General features: G+C 36.5%; 2 protein-coding genes across 7 annotated transcripts in view; both read right to left on the bottom strand.

The window, feature by feature from the left end:
* Window positions 1–19,978, bottom strand: part of EXD2 (exonuclease 3'-5' domain containing 2) — a 57,661-nt gene that overhangs the window by 9,632 nt on the left and 28,051 nt on the right. For 4 of the 6 annotated variants that reach the window (XM_081290037.1, XM_081290042.1, XM_081290038.1 and 1 more), the window contains 2 exons: window positions 11,860–12,116; window positions 4,338–4,464 (listed from right to left, as the gene is read on the bottom strand). In XM_081290037.1, coding sequence (XP_081146163.1) covers window positions 4,338–4,464; window positions 11,860–12,116 — 384 coding nt within the window. Of the gene's footprint in view, window positions 1–4,337; window positions 4,465–11,859; window positions 12,117–13,872; window positions 14,001–19,978 lie in introns of all 6 variants that reach the window. The other 2 variants (XM_081290041.1, XM_081290040.1) reach the window with 2 other exon arrangements.
* Window positions 7,053–9,244, bottom strand: LOC308647775 (tRNA (guanine(6)-N(2))-methyltransferase THUMP3). The gene has a single exon (XM_081292246.1). The coding sequence runs from the start codon at window positions 9,187–9,189 to the stop codon at window positions 7,678–7,680; it is 1,512 nt and encodes a 503-aa protein (XP_081148372.1). The 5' UTR covers window positions 9,190–9,244; the 3' UTR covers window positions 7,053–7,677.

The raw sequence follows: 19,978 nt of genomic DNA, 5'->3' as shown, positions 1-19,978 counted from the left end.
CAGCTAATGAGTAGTGGGGTAGAAGACTCTACCTAGAGAAACTAAGAGAAAAAACAGTTACTGACTTCTGAGTATAATCTGTAGCTACTGGCAATGAAGCCCACTAGTCCAAAAGTCCTAGCCATACTCTATGCTTTCAATGAAAATTTTTTAATACCAAATGCAAATGTTATTTTCCATATTTTCTAAAATCTTGTTAAGTATTATTTTTATAATTAGAACAACAACAAAAAATCATTGCTAAAACAATGAAAAAAAGTCACTGGAAATTCTGAATGCTTACAGAAATAATATGAATCACAAATTTGGTTTCAAATTTGGCAACAATTAACTTCATCACCCTAAATTTTTATTATGAAAATTTTCAAATATATAAAAGTTAAAAGACTAGCAATAACAACTGACATTCATAATTGTCAATAACTGCTTTATCTCTTTATAATAAACACATCACATTTTTTGGCTGAATTTATTTCAAAGTTAAGTTATATCTATTATATTTCACTTCTAAATCTCTCCGTGTGTATCTCCTAAAACAAGGACACTCTCCTACAGAATCACAACACTCCAGAACTATAACAGTAACACAATATAAGAACATTATAGTTAACTGGGCACCATAGCACATGCCTATAACCACAATGACTCAGGAAGCTGAGGCAGGAGGATTGAAAGTTCAAGGCCAGCCTCAGCAATTTAGTGAGACCTTTGTCTCAAAAAAATATAAAGGGATGAAGATATAGATAATTAAAATGTCTAATAAATAGTTTAATATCTCTAATTATCCTAAGAAAAAGTTTTAAAGATATTCCAGGATTTGGGGTCCCTGATTCAATCAAGAACCACCAGCCAGGCACAGTGGCAAATGCCTGTACTCCCAGCCTCAAGTATCTAGACTATTACAGTAGCCTCCTGTTGGCCTACCTGCCTTAACTCTTGTGTACCTGCAATCCTTCTCCATAGAGTAACTAAAATGGTCTTTTAGCCTGGCATGATGGTGCACACCTATAATCCCAATGGCTTAGGGGGCTGAGCAGGAGGATTGTGAGTTCAGAGACAGCCTCAGCAACTTAGCGAGGCCCTATGCAACTCAGCGAGACCATGTCTCAAAATAAAATACTAAAAAGGACTAGGGAGGGGCTGGGGTTGTAGCTCAGCAATAGAGTGCTAGCCTAGCACCTGTGAGGCCCTGGGTTCGATCCTCAGCATATATAAATAAATAAAATAAAGGCACTGTGTCCAACTATACCTAAAAAATAAATAATTAAAAAAGGGTAGGGGGGCTGGGGTTCTAGCTCAGCTGTAGAGCGCTCACCTTGCATGTGCAAGACCCTGGGTTCGATCCTCAGCACCACATAGAAATAAATAAGTGAAATAAAGGTATTGTGTCCATCTACAACTAAAAATAAATAAATATTTTTTTAAAAAAAGGTTGGGGGGGCTGGGGATGTGGCTCAGTGGTTAAGTGCTCTTGGATTCAATCCTCCAGGACCAAAACAAAAACAAAAAAAACAGTGTGGTAGTGCATGCCAATAATCCCATGGAAGGTTGAGGAAGGAGGATCACAAGTTTGAGGCCAGCCTCAGCAATTTAGTGAGACCCTGTCTCAAAATGAAAAAAGCAAAAAGGACTGGGGAAGCAGCTCTGTGGTAAAGCATTCCTGGGTTAAATCTCCAGTACCAAAAAAATTCTAAAAAGAACCTTACAGAGCATGTAGATGTCACTTTGCCACTTTCAATATCAATCAACATTTTTTATACACTAGCTTTACTGAGATATAATTCACTCATTTTAAAAGTATCTAATTCATGATTTTTAGTGTACTTACGAAGTGGTGCAACTATCACCAGAATCAACTTTAGAACATCCTCATCACCCCAAAGAGAAACCTTATATTCTTATCTGAGTTCCCCAATCTTAGGCTATCTATCTATTTTCTGTCTCTACACATTTACCTATTCTGGATACTGCATGCAAATGGGATCACACACTATGAGATCCCTTGTGACTGATTTTTCTCACTTGGCATAACACTAAAGATTCATCAATGTTACAGAATGCACCACTTTTATGAATAATAATATCCCACTGTATGGTTATATCACATTTTGTTTATCCATTCATCAGCTATTTGATCTGATCAGCTCTTTATGTCTCCTTCTTAAACGTGAATAGATAACTTAGGTTATGAACATTTGAGAAAAACCTTTAACATGAAAGACAAAGACCAAAACATTTTTAATAAGGAACTCAGAGAAAAAAGAGACAATTCAGGAAGCAAAGAAAACTTCAGAAATCTTTAATATTCTAAGATATGATATTATACCCATTTAAAAAAAGAAACAGAAAACTATTTTAAAAGTGAATACTTAAAGATGACCAAGGAATTCTTGTGGTTTAAAAATTCTTGTGGTTTTAAAAAATTCAATAGAAAAACTAGAAGATAAATTTGAAGAAATTTCCCAGAAGATAAAAAAAAGAGAGAGAGAGAGAGAGAGAGAGAGAGAGAGAGAGAGAGATGGAAAACACAAGAGAAAATATTTCTCCAAGAAAATTAGAAGATCAGTTCATGGAGTCCAATTTCCAGTATACTAAAAATATATGAGTTCTAAAAATGAAAAGTAGACTACAACATTTTCAGAAATAATTTGAGAATAATTCCCTGAACTGAAAGACATTAGCTTCTCGACTGAAGGGTTCACTGAATTAAAACAAAATGAATGAAAAATGGCCTAACCATCATGTTTGTCCTCATGAATTTCAAAAAACTAAGGAGAAGAAATGTTCCAGAAAGAAAAAGAAATCATACACTAAATATCAACACTGGAAGCTAGAAGACAAGGAGCACTGCCTTCAAAGTTCTGAAAGAAAAGTATTTCCACCCTAAAATGCTATCCTCAGTCAAACTATTTATTAAGGAAAGGGAAACCAAGTATTTTTCAGACAGGTAGGTGTCATAAATCACATCCCAGTGCTCCCTTTCTCAGGAAGCTGTTATAAATGTATGCCACCAAGATAAAAAAGGGAAAAGGTCTGGAATTTAGAAAATATAAGATCAACTATAGAAGAGAGGTGAAGGGAATCCCTGGGCTGATGCTAGAAGCAAAATTCCAGGATGAGAGTTGGGCAGCAGGGTTAGAGTACAATCAGTCCTGGGAGGGAGCTGTCATCTGTCATCCACAGGGGGATGGGCTCCATGAGAAAACCAAATGAGTAGTCCACCTGATATGTCTGAACCAGCCAAGAGCAGATCTATAGTTCTGGCAAAGAGGTGAAGGTTAAAACAATTCATAGTTATATAGAACACGAAGCAAGAAAAAATATAAATATTGTTCCTGGGAAAACAAAAAGTGTGTAAGAAAAAAAAAAAAACATTGTAGTTTACCATGTTACTTAGTTATAAAAAATAGCAATATCAATAGTGAAAGGGCTGGGAGAGTGCTTGCCTCCCAAGCCCAAGGCCTTGGCTTTTATCCCAGCACCTCAAAAAATAAAGAAAGTCCTCTAAACACACACACACACACACACACACACACACACACACACACGGAGGATTTATATTATATTAACTGATAAAAATGATAATTTACCTACATTAGGAGAATGGGATAGGGAATAAATACTGGATTGAACATAAGGAAATTGCAAGACTACTAAATCATATCTTCTATAGTAAAAACTCAAAAGATATATGTACAATAAGAAAGAGCAATGCATGTAATTTAGAAATATCCTGGAAACTACCAGAAAGAAATTTCTTCTGATAAGAAGGAAGAAGAGGGGCTGGGGATGTGGCTCAAGCGGTAGCGCGCTCGCCTGGCATGCGTGCGGCCCGGGTTCGATCCTCAGCACCACATGCCAACAAAGATGTTGTGTCCGCCGAGAACTAAAAAATAAATATTGAAAATTCTTTCTCTCTCTCTCTCTCTCCTCTCTCTTTAAAAAAAAAAAAAAAGGATTTTAAAAAAAAAAAAAAGAAGGAAGAAGAATTAGGAATGAGGCGGTTAAGGCAGGTAACCACTTACTGTTTCTTATGTGATGTCTTAAATAACACTTATATTTTTCATTAATTATTAATTTGTATTCATAAAAAATTACATTTTCTGAAATTCCTGGCACATAATAAATGCTCAAAAAATAAAATATAATAGAGACTAAATCTTTTATTTAAAGTGGCAGGTACATTATCTTGAGTATCTTGAGTATCACCAGATTCTAAGTCTATTTTAAGGCATCTCTACCTATTACTTATATCACACGAGAAAATCAGAATTTTAAAAACAATTATATTTCTGAGGCAATGACTTTTATTCTCCCACTATTCTGATAAGAAGTACCTGATCCTCTGAAAGATTCTCAGCATCCCAGTTGCTGCAACGAAGTAGAAGGGACTTGTCAAGGGGAAAGTTCAAAACTGTTTCAGCAAGTGATTTCAGACTAAGTCCATTACACAGCAAATTTTTCCTACAATAAAAAAAAATCATATATCAAAAAATGAGCAAAGAATATGAGCAGGAAAATTAAAAAATGACATATAAATTACCAATAATAAACAGAGGACCAATAATCACTAGACATCAAATAAAATGATAATTTGTTATCTATCAGAGTGCAAAGAGTTTTTTAAAAAACTGTATACAGTGTCAATGAAGAATGAAGAATCAGGCAATATCATTTAAAATTTGTGAATGAATGGGCTGGGGATGTGGCTCAGTGATTTGCCTAGTGCTTGCCTAGCATGCATGAGGACATAGGTTCAATCCCTAGTGCCAAACTCAAAAATTAATAACTAAACAAATACAAAAATAAAATTTGTGAATGGTACTTTTTTTTAGCCTTTGTGAAAAACAGTTTAATAATAAACAATTGCCAAAACTTTGAACATGAAAATTCTCTGATCCAACAATTCCACTTCTGGGAGTTTATCCTAAAGACAAAAGTACATAAAATGATCTTCACTAAAGCACTACTTACAATAGGAAAGAATTATAAACAAAGCAACCTAAATGCCTATCAATAGTGTTTACATATTACTTCTTTTTAAAAAATATTTTTAGTTATAGATGGACACAATACCTTTATTTTTAAAAATATTTATTTTTTAGTTGTAGTTGGACACAATACCTTTGTTTTATTTATTTATTTTTATGTGGTGCTGAGGATCGAACCCAGGACCTCGCACATGCTAGGCAAGCACTCTACCACTGAGCCACAATCCCAACCCCTATGCATTACTTCTTAAATGTGAAAAAGTGATAAGGTTATTTTCACTGAAGAGGTGAAAATTCAAAAAACTAATAATATAAACTACACTTTGTGTGCTTCAAAAAATTTCTGATTAAAATTGCCACAAAGTGGTACAAAAATTTAATTTGTCCAAAGATCAAAAACAAACATGAAATTAAGAACACACGTAAAAAAATAAATAAAATTTTAAAAATAAATAAATTAATTAAAAAAAAAAAGAACACATGTAACAACACATGCCTATAATCCCAGCTACTCAGGAGGCTCAGACAGAAGAATTGCAAGTTCAAGGCCAGCCTTGGAAATTTAGAGAGACCTGTCTCAAAAAAAAAAAAAAAAAAAAAAGTCAAATGCTCACTGGCAGAGCTTGTAGCTCAGTGGTTAAGTTAAATCCTCAGTACCAAAATAAAATAAAATATAAAAGTAGGAGCCGGGTTGTAGCACAGTGGTAAGCATGTGCACAACATGAGCATGGCCTTGGGTTCAATACCCAGTACCAAAAAAATTACAACAGAAGGAATGCTTATTATTAAAACTCAAATGACAGAGAAATACAATGGGTGAAAAGGAAACTCCTCCACTCATTCACTCATATTTTCTCTCCTCAGAAATAACCACTCTATTTTTTTTTAAAGATAGAGGAGAGAGAGAGACAGAATTTTTAATATTTTATTTTTTTTAGTTTTCGGCAGACACGACATCTTTGTTTGTATGTGGTGCTGAGGATCGAACCCGGGCCGCACACATGCCAGGCGAGCGCACTACCGCTTGAGCCACATCCCCAGCTCAGAAATAACCACTCTTAACAATGTCACCCCTCCATGTTTTTTCTATGCACAAAAAACAACAGATGGTTATAGGTAAAGGAGAAAATGTCTTATTTTGGTATTTGCTTTGTTCTCTGCTTTGCAACTTACTCTATTCTTAATGTACTATATATTTCCTTCCATGGCAGATAATACAAATGTTCTCACTTCATCCTTTTTAACAGCTGTGTAGTTTTACAAGCATGGGTACTTCTATTTCTTAAAATTGTTACTCTCATTGAAGACAATATTTAATTTTTAGTTATTTAATAATTCCCCTTGAGTGATTAAATTTTTTTAATGTCACATTTGGGAAGATTTCACATTTCTTGAGGATGAATTAAAAACAAAATGCCAGGGCTGGAGTTGTAGCTCAGTGGTAGAGCACTTGCTTAGCATGTGTGAGGCCCTGGGTTCGATCCTCAGCACCATGTAAAAAAATAAAGGTCTTGTGCCCATCCACAACTAAAAAATATTTTTTTAAAAAAATGCCACTTTTTCCACTTTATGTTTTCTTTTTTTTTTTTCAAAGAATACTGTCCTTTTATTCTAAATGGAGACATCAAAAGGGAATAGTATTATCACATTACTAAAATGACACTGAAAATATAAGCTGAACGCAGCCAGATATTTCAAAATAAACTGGGCACTATAAAAGAATTCCACATAAAACCTCAATTACTTTTTATCCCAGGGAAGCACCATTTTACTAGGACTGACTATTGAGGTTCACTTTCCACAAAACTCAGGAAGAACTTCCTGTGAGTTGAAAAGCAACTAAATGTGAAAAATAATCCACGAGGAAATAACAAACTTAGATGGCCCATAAATTAAGTTTTCATTTGAACATAGACTAATTTTTTTCTCTCAACAAAAAAAGTACTGAAGACATGTTTATGGTTGCCTTGAAAAACAACAGACTTGTAAACTGATTTGGCTTGTAGGTCCCACACCTCAGCTATCACCTCAGCTATCTATGTTTCTGGTACTGTTAAAAAAAAAAAACAGTAAAGTGTCTTTGCAAACCCTTTCATAAATTCTACCCCTCTGTTTTAGTTCTGTATATTAATCTGGATAACATGCATACTTTAATTTTTAAGGCAGATGGTAAATTTTCCTATAGGTCTACTCCATCTTGTCATGGGGCAAATACTATTCACAAAATGTAATAGTGCTTCATTTTTCTGAGTTTGAGGTAAAGAGTACTGAGCTACTAAATAGCAAAGCTGCACAGGTAGAAAGATGTAGCTTAAGACACTATTTTAAGATTACTATGTTCTCTGCCTTTGGGCCAAGGTGGCTTTCCACTTGACACAATAAAAATAAAACATTCTAAAACCTAGATCCTAGAGTACCTTGGTAGGCTTTTCCCTAATCATCTTTAAAGCAGTGTAAGAAAAATACTAATTGCACAACTACCCTTTTCAAAATATCCCCAAGGAATATGTTTTCTTTTAAAGTTATATTACATTACTTTGTATTTTGCTAACCAAGGAGAAGAGCTTTGGACTTGTTTAAATAGTAGACTGCACTTTTGTTAATAACTATTTTTCTCTAAAGTTCTTCATGCTGACATTCCCAGTGTTGAAAAGTATAATACTCTTAATCATCTTCATCCTATGCATTACCAAGGAGTTCTTCTCTCTCCATCTTGTTCCATAGGATGAACAAAAGCTTGGGGTGTACGTTTCAGAAGATAAACTGCAGCATGAAGACCCCCAATATTCACCCAGACTGTATGCACTTTTCGCCATAAGTGTCCCATTCCAGATAATGCCTTGGTAAAGCATTTCTTGTCCTGAGTAAGTAGAACAGCTCGGCCTGTCCCGGGTCTACAGACACGGCTCATCTCTCGAAGGCAAGCGGGATAAAGATTCCAGTTTCTCTTCTTGGAGCCCATCCTTTTTCCAAATGGCATATCTGTTACAATAATGTCCACAGAACCAGTTCTCAATGGAAGATTGCAAATATCCCACTGCACAGCATCAATGGGCAAACCCCAGGATGGTTTGCCATCTTTCATCTGGCTCTTGGTGAGTAAAGATGAGATGTTATTTGCTGCTCTTTTCACAGCCAGGGGATTATTATCACCAGCAATATGATAACAGTCAGCCCATTCCATTGCCCCCTCTATTGGTATTGCCCCTGTTCCACACATTGGATCAATTATTATATCAGTAGGTTGAGGTGCACAAAGCCTGAGCATCCCATAGGCAAGAGTAGATCTAAGAGTTGTAGGTCCAAAATGTGTAATATTTCTGCGGTGGAGACTTTCCTCAGTCAATGCAATTCCCACGATGATTTCATTATCATGGATATTCAAGAGAACCTCCACGTCAAAGTTGGTCATATCAGCCTTCCACTTAAAATAATCTTGAACAGCTCCCCCAAAATCTCTTGCAGCCTCATTTGAGGTAAAGCAATGTTTCTCTCCTGCCCTGTTGCATGTGACTCTAAACTTTAGTGTTTGAAGCTCAGTTTCTTCTTTTGAGCCTTCATCGATCTCATCGTTGCAAGATGCCAAGTCATCACCTACTAATGTTGATACCTCCTCTTTGATGGCTGGATTTTCATAATAGTCTAAGATGTGTGAATCTAAATCATTGTTGGTGAATTCTTTAACATCTCTCTCATCTAATTTGTCTCCTTGTCCATTATCAATCTTCCCTTTACTGGAATTTTGATTTATCTTCTTGCGCTTTGTTTTTTTTTTCTTGAAACTGGTGTTAATTTTCCATACTTTTAAAGGACCTGACCATGGGAGTTTTCCAGCCAAGTCTTCAAAATCCTTTAAAACTTCTTCCTTTGTATTTTTGAACTGGTAATCTGGAAATTCCTGAACCACCACAAATAAATTATCAACTGATCTCAGACAATGAACCTGAGCCAGACTTTCCACTGGAATGTCAAAGTATATCTTGCCCCGGTCTTTGCTGATTTTGCATGGTGACCTCAATTTCTCTCTCACTTCTTCTGCAGCTGTTTGTTCAAAGCCAGTAGGAACAGTGGCTCCAATAGTGACATGGAGATTCTTGGACTCGCTTCTGATGCTACTTTCTGTCACTGGTACAGATCTCTGGTTGTCATGAAGGTTCACATCCAGGAGCTGGTTAGTAGCTTCTTGAATGTCAGACATGTCAGCAATGACTCCAAGGTCACTAATACAATCCCCTTCCGGCTCCGTCACCCTGCGGGCCTCCACTTTATGTTTTCAATAAAAGATTTCAAAATCATGTACAACAACCTCTACAATAAAAAATCTAAAGATGCTAGGCACAGTGATGCACACCTATAGTCCCAGCTACTTGGGAGCCTGGAGACAGGAAGATTGTTTAAGCACTGGAGTTTGGACCAGTCTTGGGAATATAGTGAAACCCTGTCTCTTAAAAAAGTCTAAAGAGTAAGAAGATAGCAGTTGTCCCCCTAAAATCTTGCTACCTTTAGTTAAATGCTTCCTAGTTAGCTGAAAGAAATAACTACTTACCATAGTCAACAACAGGAGCAATCTAACAGCTGTTAATACTGAGTTTGAGTCTTACCCCTAATATCAAATATACTATGTCAAAAATTTTAAGTTTATTACTAAAGTGCTCAATAAAAGTGTTTTTTAAAATATTTTTTGTAGTTGTATATGGACACAATACCTTTACTTTATATATTCATCTTTATGTGGTGCTGAGGATTGAACCATGGGCCTCACACGTAGAGTGCTAGGCAAGCATTCTACCACTGAGCTACAACTCCAGCCCCAATAAATAGTTTTTAAAATTCTTATGTCCTTAAAAAAAGGAAAGGTCTGATAAGTTTTATTCTTACTTCTGGAGAAATTCAAAATAATATTCAGCTTTGGCTAAATTCTTATTTTGACACTTGATCATTCTGTATTTAGTCAAAAAGAGAATTCAATGTACCTTCAATTTCTATGTGTTCATATAGTAAGAATAAATGCATAGAAAAAGATCTAAAAGGAAAATCAAGCAGCTGTAATGATGAAGAAAGTAACGGTTAAAATTTACATAGTACTGTACATGTCGAACACTAAGTTCTTTACAGAGTTTAACTGATTTAATCCTCACACCAGTCTTACAAGGTGGAAACACTGCTATCTCTTATAGATAAAGAAACTGAGGAACAGAGAAGTTAGTGCCTTGCCAAACTTCACAAAGCTAGTGAGTGGCAGCACTAGGACTCCCACACAGTCTGCTCCCAAGTAACCTTTAGCTTCTATACATGGCACAGAATATGGGAAGCCTTAATAAAAGGTAGCTTTTGCTGTTATACTTAAAATATTTTTTACAGAATTTTCATTTTTACAGCAATATTTTAATGAAACAAAATGTATAGAAAAAAATGTATACTTACAAGAGATTTCTGCATATAAACCAAACTAAAAATTCATTTTTTAAAAATATATGTTTTTAAGTTATAGATGGACACAATACCTTTATTTTACTTTTATGTGGTGCTAAGGATCGAACCGTGTGCTTCACGCATGCTAAGTGAGTGCTCTACCACTGAGGGCTGGGGCTCAGTGGTAGAGCATGTGTGAGGTACCACAAATAAATTAATTAATAAACAAAATAAAGGTCCATCCACAATTTTTAAAATATTTTTTTTTAAATTCATTTTATACTAAAAAACTATGATAAGCACAGATTTTAATCAGGCCATCTCTGAAGCTTGTCAAATCCTCCCACCTTTTAGTGTCAGTATCACTTGAGGCAAGATGTGCTGTTTCAGCTCCTGTCATTATAAAGGAGGACTGGTACAAACACATGAGGAGGAAACATGACCCTTGGAAAAAACAAGTTGAAATAGAATTTCCATAGGAATAGAATTCTAAGGAAAAGGGAAATCACTCTTCCTCCCAGACAAGTGCTAGCTCTACCATAAATTTTAGCCTAAAGTAAGGTTTGCAAACTCAAATGTTTATCAGGATGAGTCAGGGTTATAATGGGAATGGTAGAGACTCTGATAAATTTAAAAGAGCATGTTCATTAAAGGGGAAAATCACTATCTGGCCCATTATTGCCCTCAAGAACTCTGGACTCATTTAAATTTTCAAGAAAAGCCAGAAATACTGATACTTACAATTAAATCTTCTGGATTTAAAATTGAATTTTCATGTGGGAAAAAAAAAGCTGCAGCCCTAATTTAGCCAGTTTGTAAATTTATAGTGATACTTTTTTTTTTTTAAAGAGAGAGTGAGAGAGAAAGAGAGAGAGAGGGAGAGAGAGAGAGAATTTTTAATATTTATTTTTTAGTTCTCGGCGGACACAACATCTTTGTTGGTATGTGGTGCTGAGGATCGAAGCCGGGCCGCACGCATGCCAGGCGAGCACGCTACTGCTTGAGCCACATCCCCAGCCCTTATAGTGATACTTTACTAACATTTCATCAAAAAAAGACAAGTTCATCAGGCATGGTGGCACATGCCTATAATCCCACCTACTCGTGAGGCTGAGGAAGGCGGATCCCAAGTCTGAGGTCAGCCTGGGCAACTCAATGAGACCCTGTCTCAAAAAAATAAAAAGGCCTGTGGATATAGCTCAATATTACAGTGTTTGCTTAGTATGCACAAGACCATGGGTTCAAACACCAGCACCATACACAAAAATGACAAATTCTAGGTAACTAATGTGGTCTCGGAAGTTGAAATAATCTTATAAATTCAATATGCACTTCAGAATCCTCTGGGTTTCTAAAGAATTTCAAAGATTTCATTATCGATTTCTAATAATCTACAAATCTTGCTAAAATGTTTGCCGCACAGCTGTGGATAGCCTAGCATTCATGTCAATCATACCTTTGCCGTATGGCCAGATAGCGGAGGTCCAGGCACCCCCGAACAATGAGGCCATAATCCTGCAGAAGTTTGCTGGCATCTTCTGAACATCCCACTCCAACTTTTAAAATGGTGCCATCTGCCAAAATGTCCAATAACGTTCTTGGTAGTGTTTTACCTCCACAGATCAGCTTGGGCAAGCGAACTAATACACACAGGCCACTTGGTGAAGCCATCTGTAAGAGTGACAGAGGACTAGCTTTGCCTTCCAGATTCACCTGCAACAGAGCAAGAAAGACCATGATCTGCGGTTCATACCACTAAAGAGCAGTAAGCACAACATAAAACTGGGGGCAAGGGTGGGGTGGGGTAAGGCTAAGAGTCACATCTTAAACTTCCCAAAGAGAGAAGCCAACCAGATTTGGGGTTAAATCTAAGGAGAGTAAGTACTAACTAACACAATGGACACTGTGAAGCAGCAACCTAAATAAAGCTTCCTGGGGGCCCAACTGTAGCCCTGAAACATCAGCAGTCCATAAATAGTGGCCAGCTGACAAAGAGGCACTCTGGGACACACATTGGCAGAGTCCGACACAGTACTAGAAAAGGGGGCTAAGGAGTAGAGTGCCAAATGACCATGTTCTCTTCATCATCCAGACTCTCTGACACACATACCAGCAACACCACTCTCTTACCTTATCATCACACTCTCAGAAACTGATTTTTAAAAATAGGTAGGAAATACAGCTGTGTAAATAAGTGGTACCTGCCAATAAAACAAACCTGGTGGCACAAGGTGCTTTCTCAGCATTTCTTATCTAAATGGTGGTCATAAAGATAAAAATGGATATTGAGCATTAAGTTAGGACATTTATCTTAAGAGATAAAAATAATTTCATGTATTAACCATATTTAGACCTAGGTTTCATCTTTTGGAGGTCATAGGTCAATTTGAAAAAATACTAAAAGCTAAAATGTTATCCCTAGAAAAATTTATATACAAAATTCAAATATATTTTTAAGAGTTTAAAGATTCCCTAAAACTATCCATGGGATGTTGAGCATAGAGGTACAGTCCCATAATCCCAGCAACTCAGGAGGCTAAGACAAGAGGATCACATGTGTGAAGCCAGCCTCAGAAACTTAGAGAGATCCTGTCTCAAAATAAAAAATAAAAAGGAATGGTGATACAGCTCACTGGTAAAGGTCAAGCACCCTTGGGTTTAATCCCCAATACCAAAAACAAAAAACTATCCATGGGCTCCAAAATGAGGTTCCCAATAAATTCCAATCCTTCTCATAGTTCAGGAGAGGAAACTTAAGGCCTACAGGTGAAACAGTTTGACCAAATATGATGACTTAATCATAAAGCCAGGACTATAACCTAAATTTCCCAGTCTCTAGAGAAGTATTTCTCAAAGGACAGTGATTTTTCCCTCCAAAGGAAATTTGGTAATGTCTGGAGAAAATTTTGGCTGTCACATATAGGAGAAAGAAGTACACTGGGATCTAGTAGGTAGAGGCCAGAACGCTGCTAAACATCCCACACTGTACAGACTAGCCATTCACAATGAAAAATCACCTGTCCAAAATGTGAAAAATGGGGAGGTTGAAAGACCCTGTGCCAGGACAGTGTGGCTCTCTCACTGCCACACTACCTATGTGCAAGGCACTGAACAGTGCCATCACAGACATGATTATGGAAGCAGGGTTCCTGATTTAGGAACATACAACCTCACAGGAGGTGCAGCAGACATTAGAAACACAAGCTGACAAACACAGAAAACGACACAGCAAATACCAAAGGAGTGATTCAAACAGTGTCACAAGTAATCAGCAGGAATATTTCATAGTTGAGCTAACCAAAGTCACAGAGAGAAACGAGCATCACAAAGAGCTGCTGTTACAAATAAAATATTTGAGAGTCTTGGCCCTCAAATTCTACCCTAATGCTAAGTAAAACATGAGTTAATTCATACAAGCCTTAGAATTTCTTCTCAGGCACTGCTTTACAAATAAGTAGTAGTTTTATACCCTTAAAACAAACCATGCCAGTGTGATCTCTATGGTGTCTATCTCAGTCAAGATCCAAAAGACTTAGAAGAAATATGACTACTTCTGAGTGTGGTGGCACACAACTGTAGTCTCAGTGACTCGGGAGGCTGAAGAAGAAGGATCACAAATTTAAGGTTAGCCTCAGCAATTTAGCAAGGCCCTAAACAACTTAATAAGACCCCATCTCAAAATAAAAAATAAAAAGGACTAAAGATGTGGCTCAGTGTGGGCTCAATCCCCAGTACCAAAAAACAAAACAAACAAACAAAAAGAGAACCGAATATTGGTTTTTGTTCTATACCAGTCCATCTTGATGTGGCAAAACTGCCTTTTTCATTAATAAGCAGCTTTCTCCCTCTGTAATACAGGCTGAATATCCCTTATCCAAAACTCTTGACACCAGAAGTATTTTGGATTTAGATTTTTTTTTCAGATTTTGGAATATTTGCATATACAATGAAATATCTTGAGGATGAGACCCAAGTCTAAACATAAGATTCATTTATGTTTCATATATACTTTATATATACCACCTAAAGGTAATTTTGTACAATATTATTAGCACAGCTGCATTTTGGCTATGACCTGTCACTTGAGGTCAGGTGTGGACTTTCCACTTGTATCATGTCAGCACTCAAGAATTTTCAGATTTTGGAGCATTTTAGATTTTCAGATTAGGGATGCTCAATGTATATCTGCCCTGTCTTAGAAAAGACGATAGCTCTCCACTTCTAATATGTAGTACTGCTAATTTGGCATAAAACCCCCTGCAAATTCTTAAGGCTTGACCTTTGCACATCAGGTCCAATAAATAAAATATATAACTAAATACAAACATACATATGCCTTTTAAAAAATATATTTATTTTTTAGTTGTAGTTGGACATAATATCTTTATATTACTTATTTATTTTTCTGTGGTGCTGAGGCTCAAACCCAGGGCCAATACATATGCCTTTTTAATAGTGCTTCTATACTGTGTTGAAGATCCAATATATTTTAATCAGTTTACTCACTAGGCATCCAAATGTATAATTATGATTCCAATTTACATTGAATGCATAATTAGAAGTGTAATTTTTCTAGAAAGGCAATTTAGCTTAAAGAATAAGATGCCCAGTTTTTATTTCTCATATTTCCTCTTTTTCTTTATTTCATTAGTATCATTTAATCATGTGGTCTCTGGGGTTTTTTTAAGATTATTTAACCCACATAAAAATGTTTGAGATATACACAATATACAGTCATATGCCATGTAATGTTTCAGTCAATAATATGGGTCACATATACAATGGTAGTCCCATATGTTTATAATGGAGCTGAAAAACTCCTGTCACGCAGTGATGGACATATAGCCATTGTAACATCATGGCACAAAGCATTACTCACATATTTGTGGTGATGCTGGTATAAAGAAACCTACAGAATGCCAGTCATAAAATAAAGCACACCCAACACAAAGATAAGATACATTTGAGGGAATGAATGTCTATTATCCTGATCTTATCATTGCACACTCTATTCAAGTATTGAGATATCACACTGTACTCCATAAATATGCAAAATTATGTAATATTTTAAAATAAAAATACATATTAAAAAGTTTAAAACATACCACTAAGTATAGTACATAATACTTGATAATAATAAATAAATAAGCCAAGTGTGCTGGTGCATACTTGTAATCCCAGTGACTCAAGAGGCTGAGGCAAGAGGATCACAAGTTTAAAGCCAGCCTTAGCAACTTAGCAAGATTCTGTCTAAACATAAAAAAGGCTGGGGATGTAGCTCAGTGATAAAGCACCACTGCGGTCAACCTCTTAATACTGCAAAAATACTACCAACAACAACAACATAATAACAAACAACTATATTACTAGTTTAAATATATCACATTTTTATTATTTTAGACTGTACTCCTACTTATAAAAAAAAGTTTACTGTAAGACGTATGTCATGTTACTCCAGTAGCAGCCTCATACAATCTCCTGTTTATGACATCTCTGGATTGCATCAAAAGGCCACAACAAGTGACTAACCATACCACACACTATAATGCTCACATAATGACAGTTGCTTAATGAGACATTTCTAGAATATATTATTTTCAATAAGTGGCACATGACTGTACACATATATTTATTTATAAATCGCATACATGTAATGTGGTACTACTGTATTATATACATATTTTGGACTGGAGATTGAACCCAGAGCCTCATGCATGTTAAGTATGTGTTTTATCACTGAGCTACACCCCTACTCCTATATACACTATTAAATATACACAAAATGAGATGGGCATCATTATACCCTAGGTATATGTATGATTGCACATATGGTGTGATGCTACATTGTGTACAACCACAGAAATGTAAAGTTGTGCTGCAATTGTGTACAATGAAACAAAATGCATTCTGCTATCATATATACCTAATTAAAATAAATTAATTAATTAAAAATACACAAAAGTAATAATTTTAAATGAATTATGTTATCAGTCATTACAGATGAAATTTTTTAACACTCTTCTGTGTTTCAGTGATTCATTTAAAGAACATAGGGTTGGAGAACTTTCTTCCTGAGAGTCAAAGGATAATCCATTTTAGCTTCAGTAAAAACTGAGAGCTGTTTAGTCTCTGGCAAGGCCTAGGAGTCTTTAAATGACCCCATGATGTCAGCAGAGAGTAAAAAATGATATGGGACCATATTCTGGGCTGGCACAGGTTAACTAAGGAATATAGTCTGTGGAGTTAACAAATCAGTTAAATTTAGCCTAAGGCTTTTAAAAATAAGTTTTCTCTGTTCAAGTGTTCCTGTACAACCTGTGTGGCTGGAGAATAATATGAAAGGATGGGAAAAGAGTAAGGAGACAAAATCAGAAAAAAAAAAAAAGAGAATGTAACTAAGACATCTGAATTTTATTTTAAGCAATTAGAAGGGTTTTTAAACGGAGGATTGATGTGATCTGACTTGCTTTTTTTTTTTTTTGATGGTGGTCCTAGGAACCAAACCCAGGGCAACAGGCATAGTAGGCAAGCACTCTACTACTGAGCTATACCCCAGCCCTGAATTCCTTTTTTTTTTTTTTTCCTTTTTGGTACCAGAGATAGAACTCAGGGGCACTCAGCCACTGAGCCACATCCCCAGCTCTTTTTTAAATTTTATTCAGAGACAAGGTCTCACTGAGTTGCTTAGGACCTCACTAAATTGCTGAGGCTGGCTTTGAACTTGTAATCCTCCTGCTTCAGCCTCCAGATCCACTGGTATTATAGGTGTGCACCACCATGCCAGGCTAAAAGAGCATTTTGGTTACTCTTTGGAGAAGGATTGGAGATGCACAAGAGTCAAAGCAGGTAGGCCAGTCAGGGTGCTTCTGCAATAGTCTAGATGCAAGATACTTGAGGCTTTGGAAATAGTAGAGGAGATACAGAGAAGTAGATGGATTCAATATATATGTTGGAAATAGCATCGATAATACTTGTTAAGTGGGAAAGGGAGGGGTTAACCATAAGAAGAAAGAAGTGAACTTCAAGTAGGCCTGAGGCCTGGGCCTGCAGAAGGATGCTCTTGGGAAAATAACCTTTATTTAGCTCACTCTTTATTGCATCAATTATTTGCACCTGTTAGGCAGGGACATATGCAGTAAATCTCCAGAAACAATCAGGCAGGAGTCAGGAGCCAGAAAGGTACTTAGTAACATTTTCATCTCTACTTCCAAAGGCAAAAGGCAAATGGCTTCTAAAACATGGCAGGAGCCCCATTTTGTACAGATGATCTGTTCATAGCTACACCTTACCATGGGCAACTCAGGGGTATCTGGAAACTCATGCCTCCGTCTGGTAGCATGTTTTGTTAATTCCTGCTTTGGATAACCACTTCATATATTGAATTTTCATATATCTTGCCAAGAAATTTAACATACTATAAACCTTTATTAACAAACTATAGTATTGTCAGGAGCTGCCACATAGGAATAGAGTGCCCCTTAGCTTTGAGCGATGAGAATGTGGAGATGCAGCAAGCCAGCCGTGGGCTGTGTGTGTGTGAACTATAAGCACCGAGCATACAAAGTGGACTGAACCGATGTTGCCTCTCTGTTTGGGCGGGTGACAGATGTTTCTTTTCACTGGATCTGCCTATGATCCCCACACAGCTCATGAGATGGGCGTGGCCTTCCTAGATGTCAGTCAACCTACTGACAGCAAGACATCAAGAAGCTAGACTCAACCTCCTGAAACCTGACCCCTTGCCTCATTTGAATGGCTTCTCCCCAATAAAAAGGTTCAGCATGTGCTCCCCACTCTCTTTCTTGCCTGTCTTGCCCCCTTGTGAGAGCTGTAGCTGAGGAGTGGTCACTGAACCCAAAGAAAAGGTACTTTCTGTGTCTGTGTGTGTGTCTTTATTTAGTGCCCAAATTCACTTGGAGTGACCCTGACCAGTTTACTCGTGTGATGCAACACAGAATGTTAAAAAATTTAGCATACCATAACTGCCTATTTGTCTGATGTTCAATTATATCACCGTTGGACAACTCTTATTTTTTTAATATTTATTTTTTAGCTGTAGTTGGACACAATGCCTTTATTTTATTTATTTATTTTTATGTGGTTCTGAGGATCGAACCCAGGGCCATGCACGTGCTAGGCGAGCGCTCTACCACTGAGCCACAACCCCAGCCCCACCGTTGGACAACTCTTAAGAGGGGGGAAGAGTTCCCTAACTGTCCTTGATTGTACAGAAAAGTGGGAATAACACATTTAAGAAGAAAAATCCAGAGTTCTATTAGGAACATATTGAGGTGGGTTTTTTTGCTGTTATTTTTTTGTAGTACTGTGGATTAAACCCAGGATTTCACATATGATAGGCAAATATTCTACCACTGAGGTACATCCCTACCCCTTTTTCAAAATTTTATTTTGAGATAGCATCTCCCTAAATTTCTCAGGCTGTTCTTGAACTTGTGATCCTCCTGTCTTGGCCTCTGGGAAGCTGGGATTACAAGTGTGCACCACTGTGCCTGGTAGGAGCCTGTTAAGTTTGAGATCACTATTAGACATTTAAGAGCAGATGTCAAGTAGATAGGTGGACATAAAAGATTGACATTCTATTTTTAAGACCAATTAACATATAAATGATATCTAAAGCTATAAAATTAGATAATAAGAACATGAAATACAGGGCATAAATTAGTGCCTGTTGATATATATATATATTTATACACACACACACACACATATTTATTCTTTTGGGGCCTTCACATATTTAAAAACTTATGCCAGAATTTTTAAATTAGTAGAATTCATATTTTAAAAAATTCATATTCGGGCTGGGGATGTGGCTCAAGTGGTAGCGCGCTCGCCTGGCATGTGTGCGGCCCAGGTTCGATCCTCAGCACCACATACCAACAAAGATGTTGTGTCTGCCAAAAACTAAAAAATAAATATTAAAAAAAAAACAAAAAAACAAACAAACAAAAAATAAATAAATAAAAAATTCATATTCTAACTTTCTTTTTCAAGACTGGACAATCTGGCAATACTTGGCTTAAACAAAATAGCAGCTTCTTCATTCATGAGATATTAATTAGAATTCACCATAATGTCTTCTCAACACTAAAGCTAGCTGTCCTCATATTTGTACACCACTGTTTCCCAGAATCCACTTCTCTATCAAAAGTAGGAAATTGGAAGATAGCCCAAGAAGTCCTCACGTGTAAAGAAAGAATGAGCTGGGTGTGGTACAGCATGCCTGTAAGCAACTTAGTGAGACTCTTGTCTCAAAATAAAAAGGGACAGAGCTTCAGTGATACAGCATCCCTGGGATCAATCCCCAGTACTGTGGGGGAAAATTTTTTTTAAAAAAAGAGAGAAAGGTCTGGGGATGTAGCTCAGTGGTAAAGTGCCCTGGGTACAATTCTTGGTACCAAAATAAAAAAGGAAAAGAGAAAATGAGAAGGAACATATTTCTTTATGAATTTAAGGATAGCTGAAAATACCATCACTTTACATCATTCATTCACCTTACCCATTTGGACCTTATAAGCATCTGAGTTTTGTAATTCCTGGGGTATATAAACCATCTG

The sequence above is a fragment of the Spermophilus citellus genome (genome assembly GCF_964194105.1).
Source record: "Spermophilus citellus genome assembly, chromosome: 4".
NCBI lineage: Eukaryota > Metazoa > Chordata > Mammalia > Rodentia > Sciuridae > Spermophilus > Spermophilus citellus.
The sequence above is the reverse complement of the archived record's forward strand: the minus strand, read 5'-3'. Positions and strand labels throughout refer to the sequence as shown.

Coding starts and splice junctions, on each gene's coding strand:
- LOC308647775 (XM_081292246.1), bottom strand. CDS start 9,189: ATGTCTGACATTCAAGAAGCTACTAACCAGCTCCTGGATGTGAACCTT.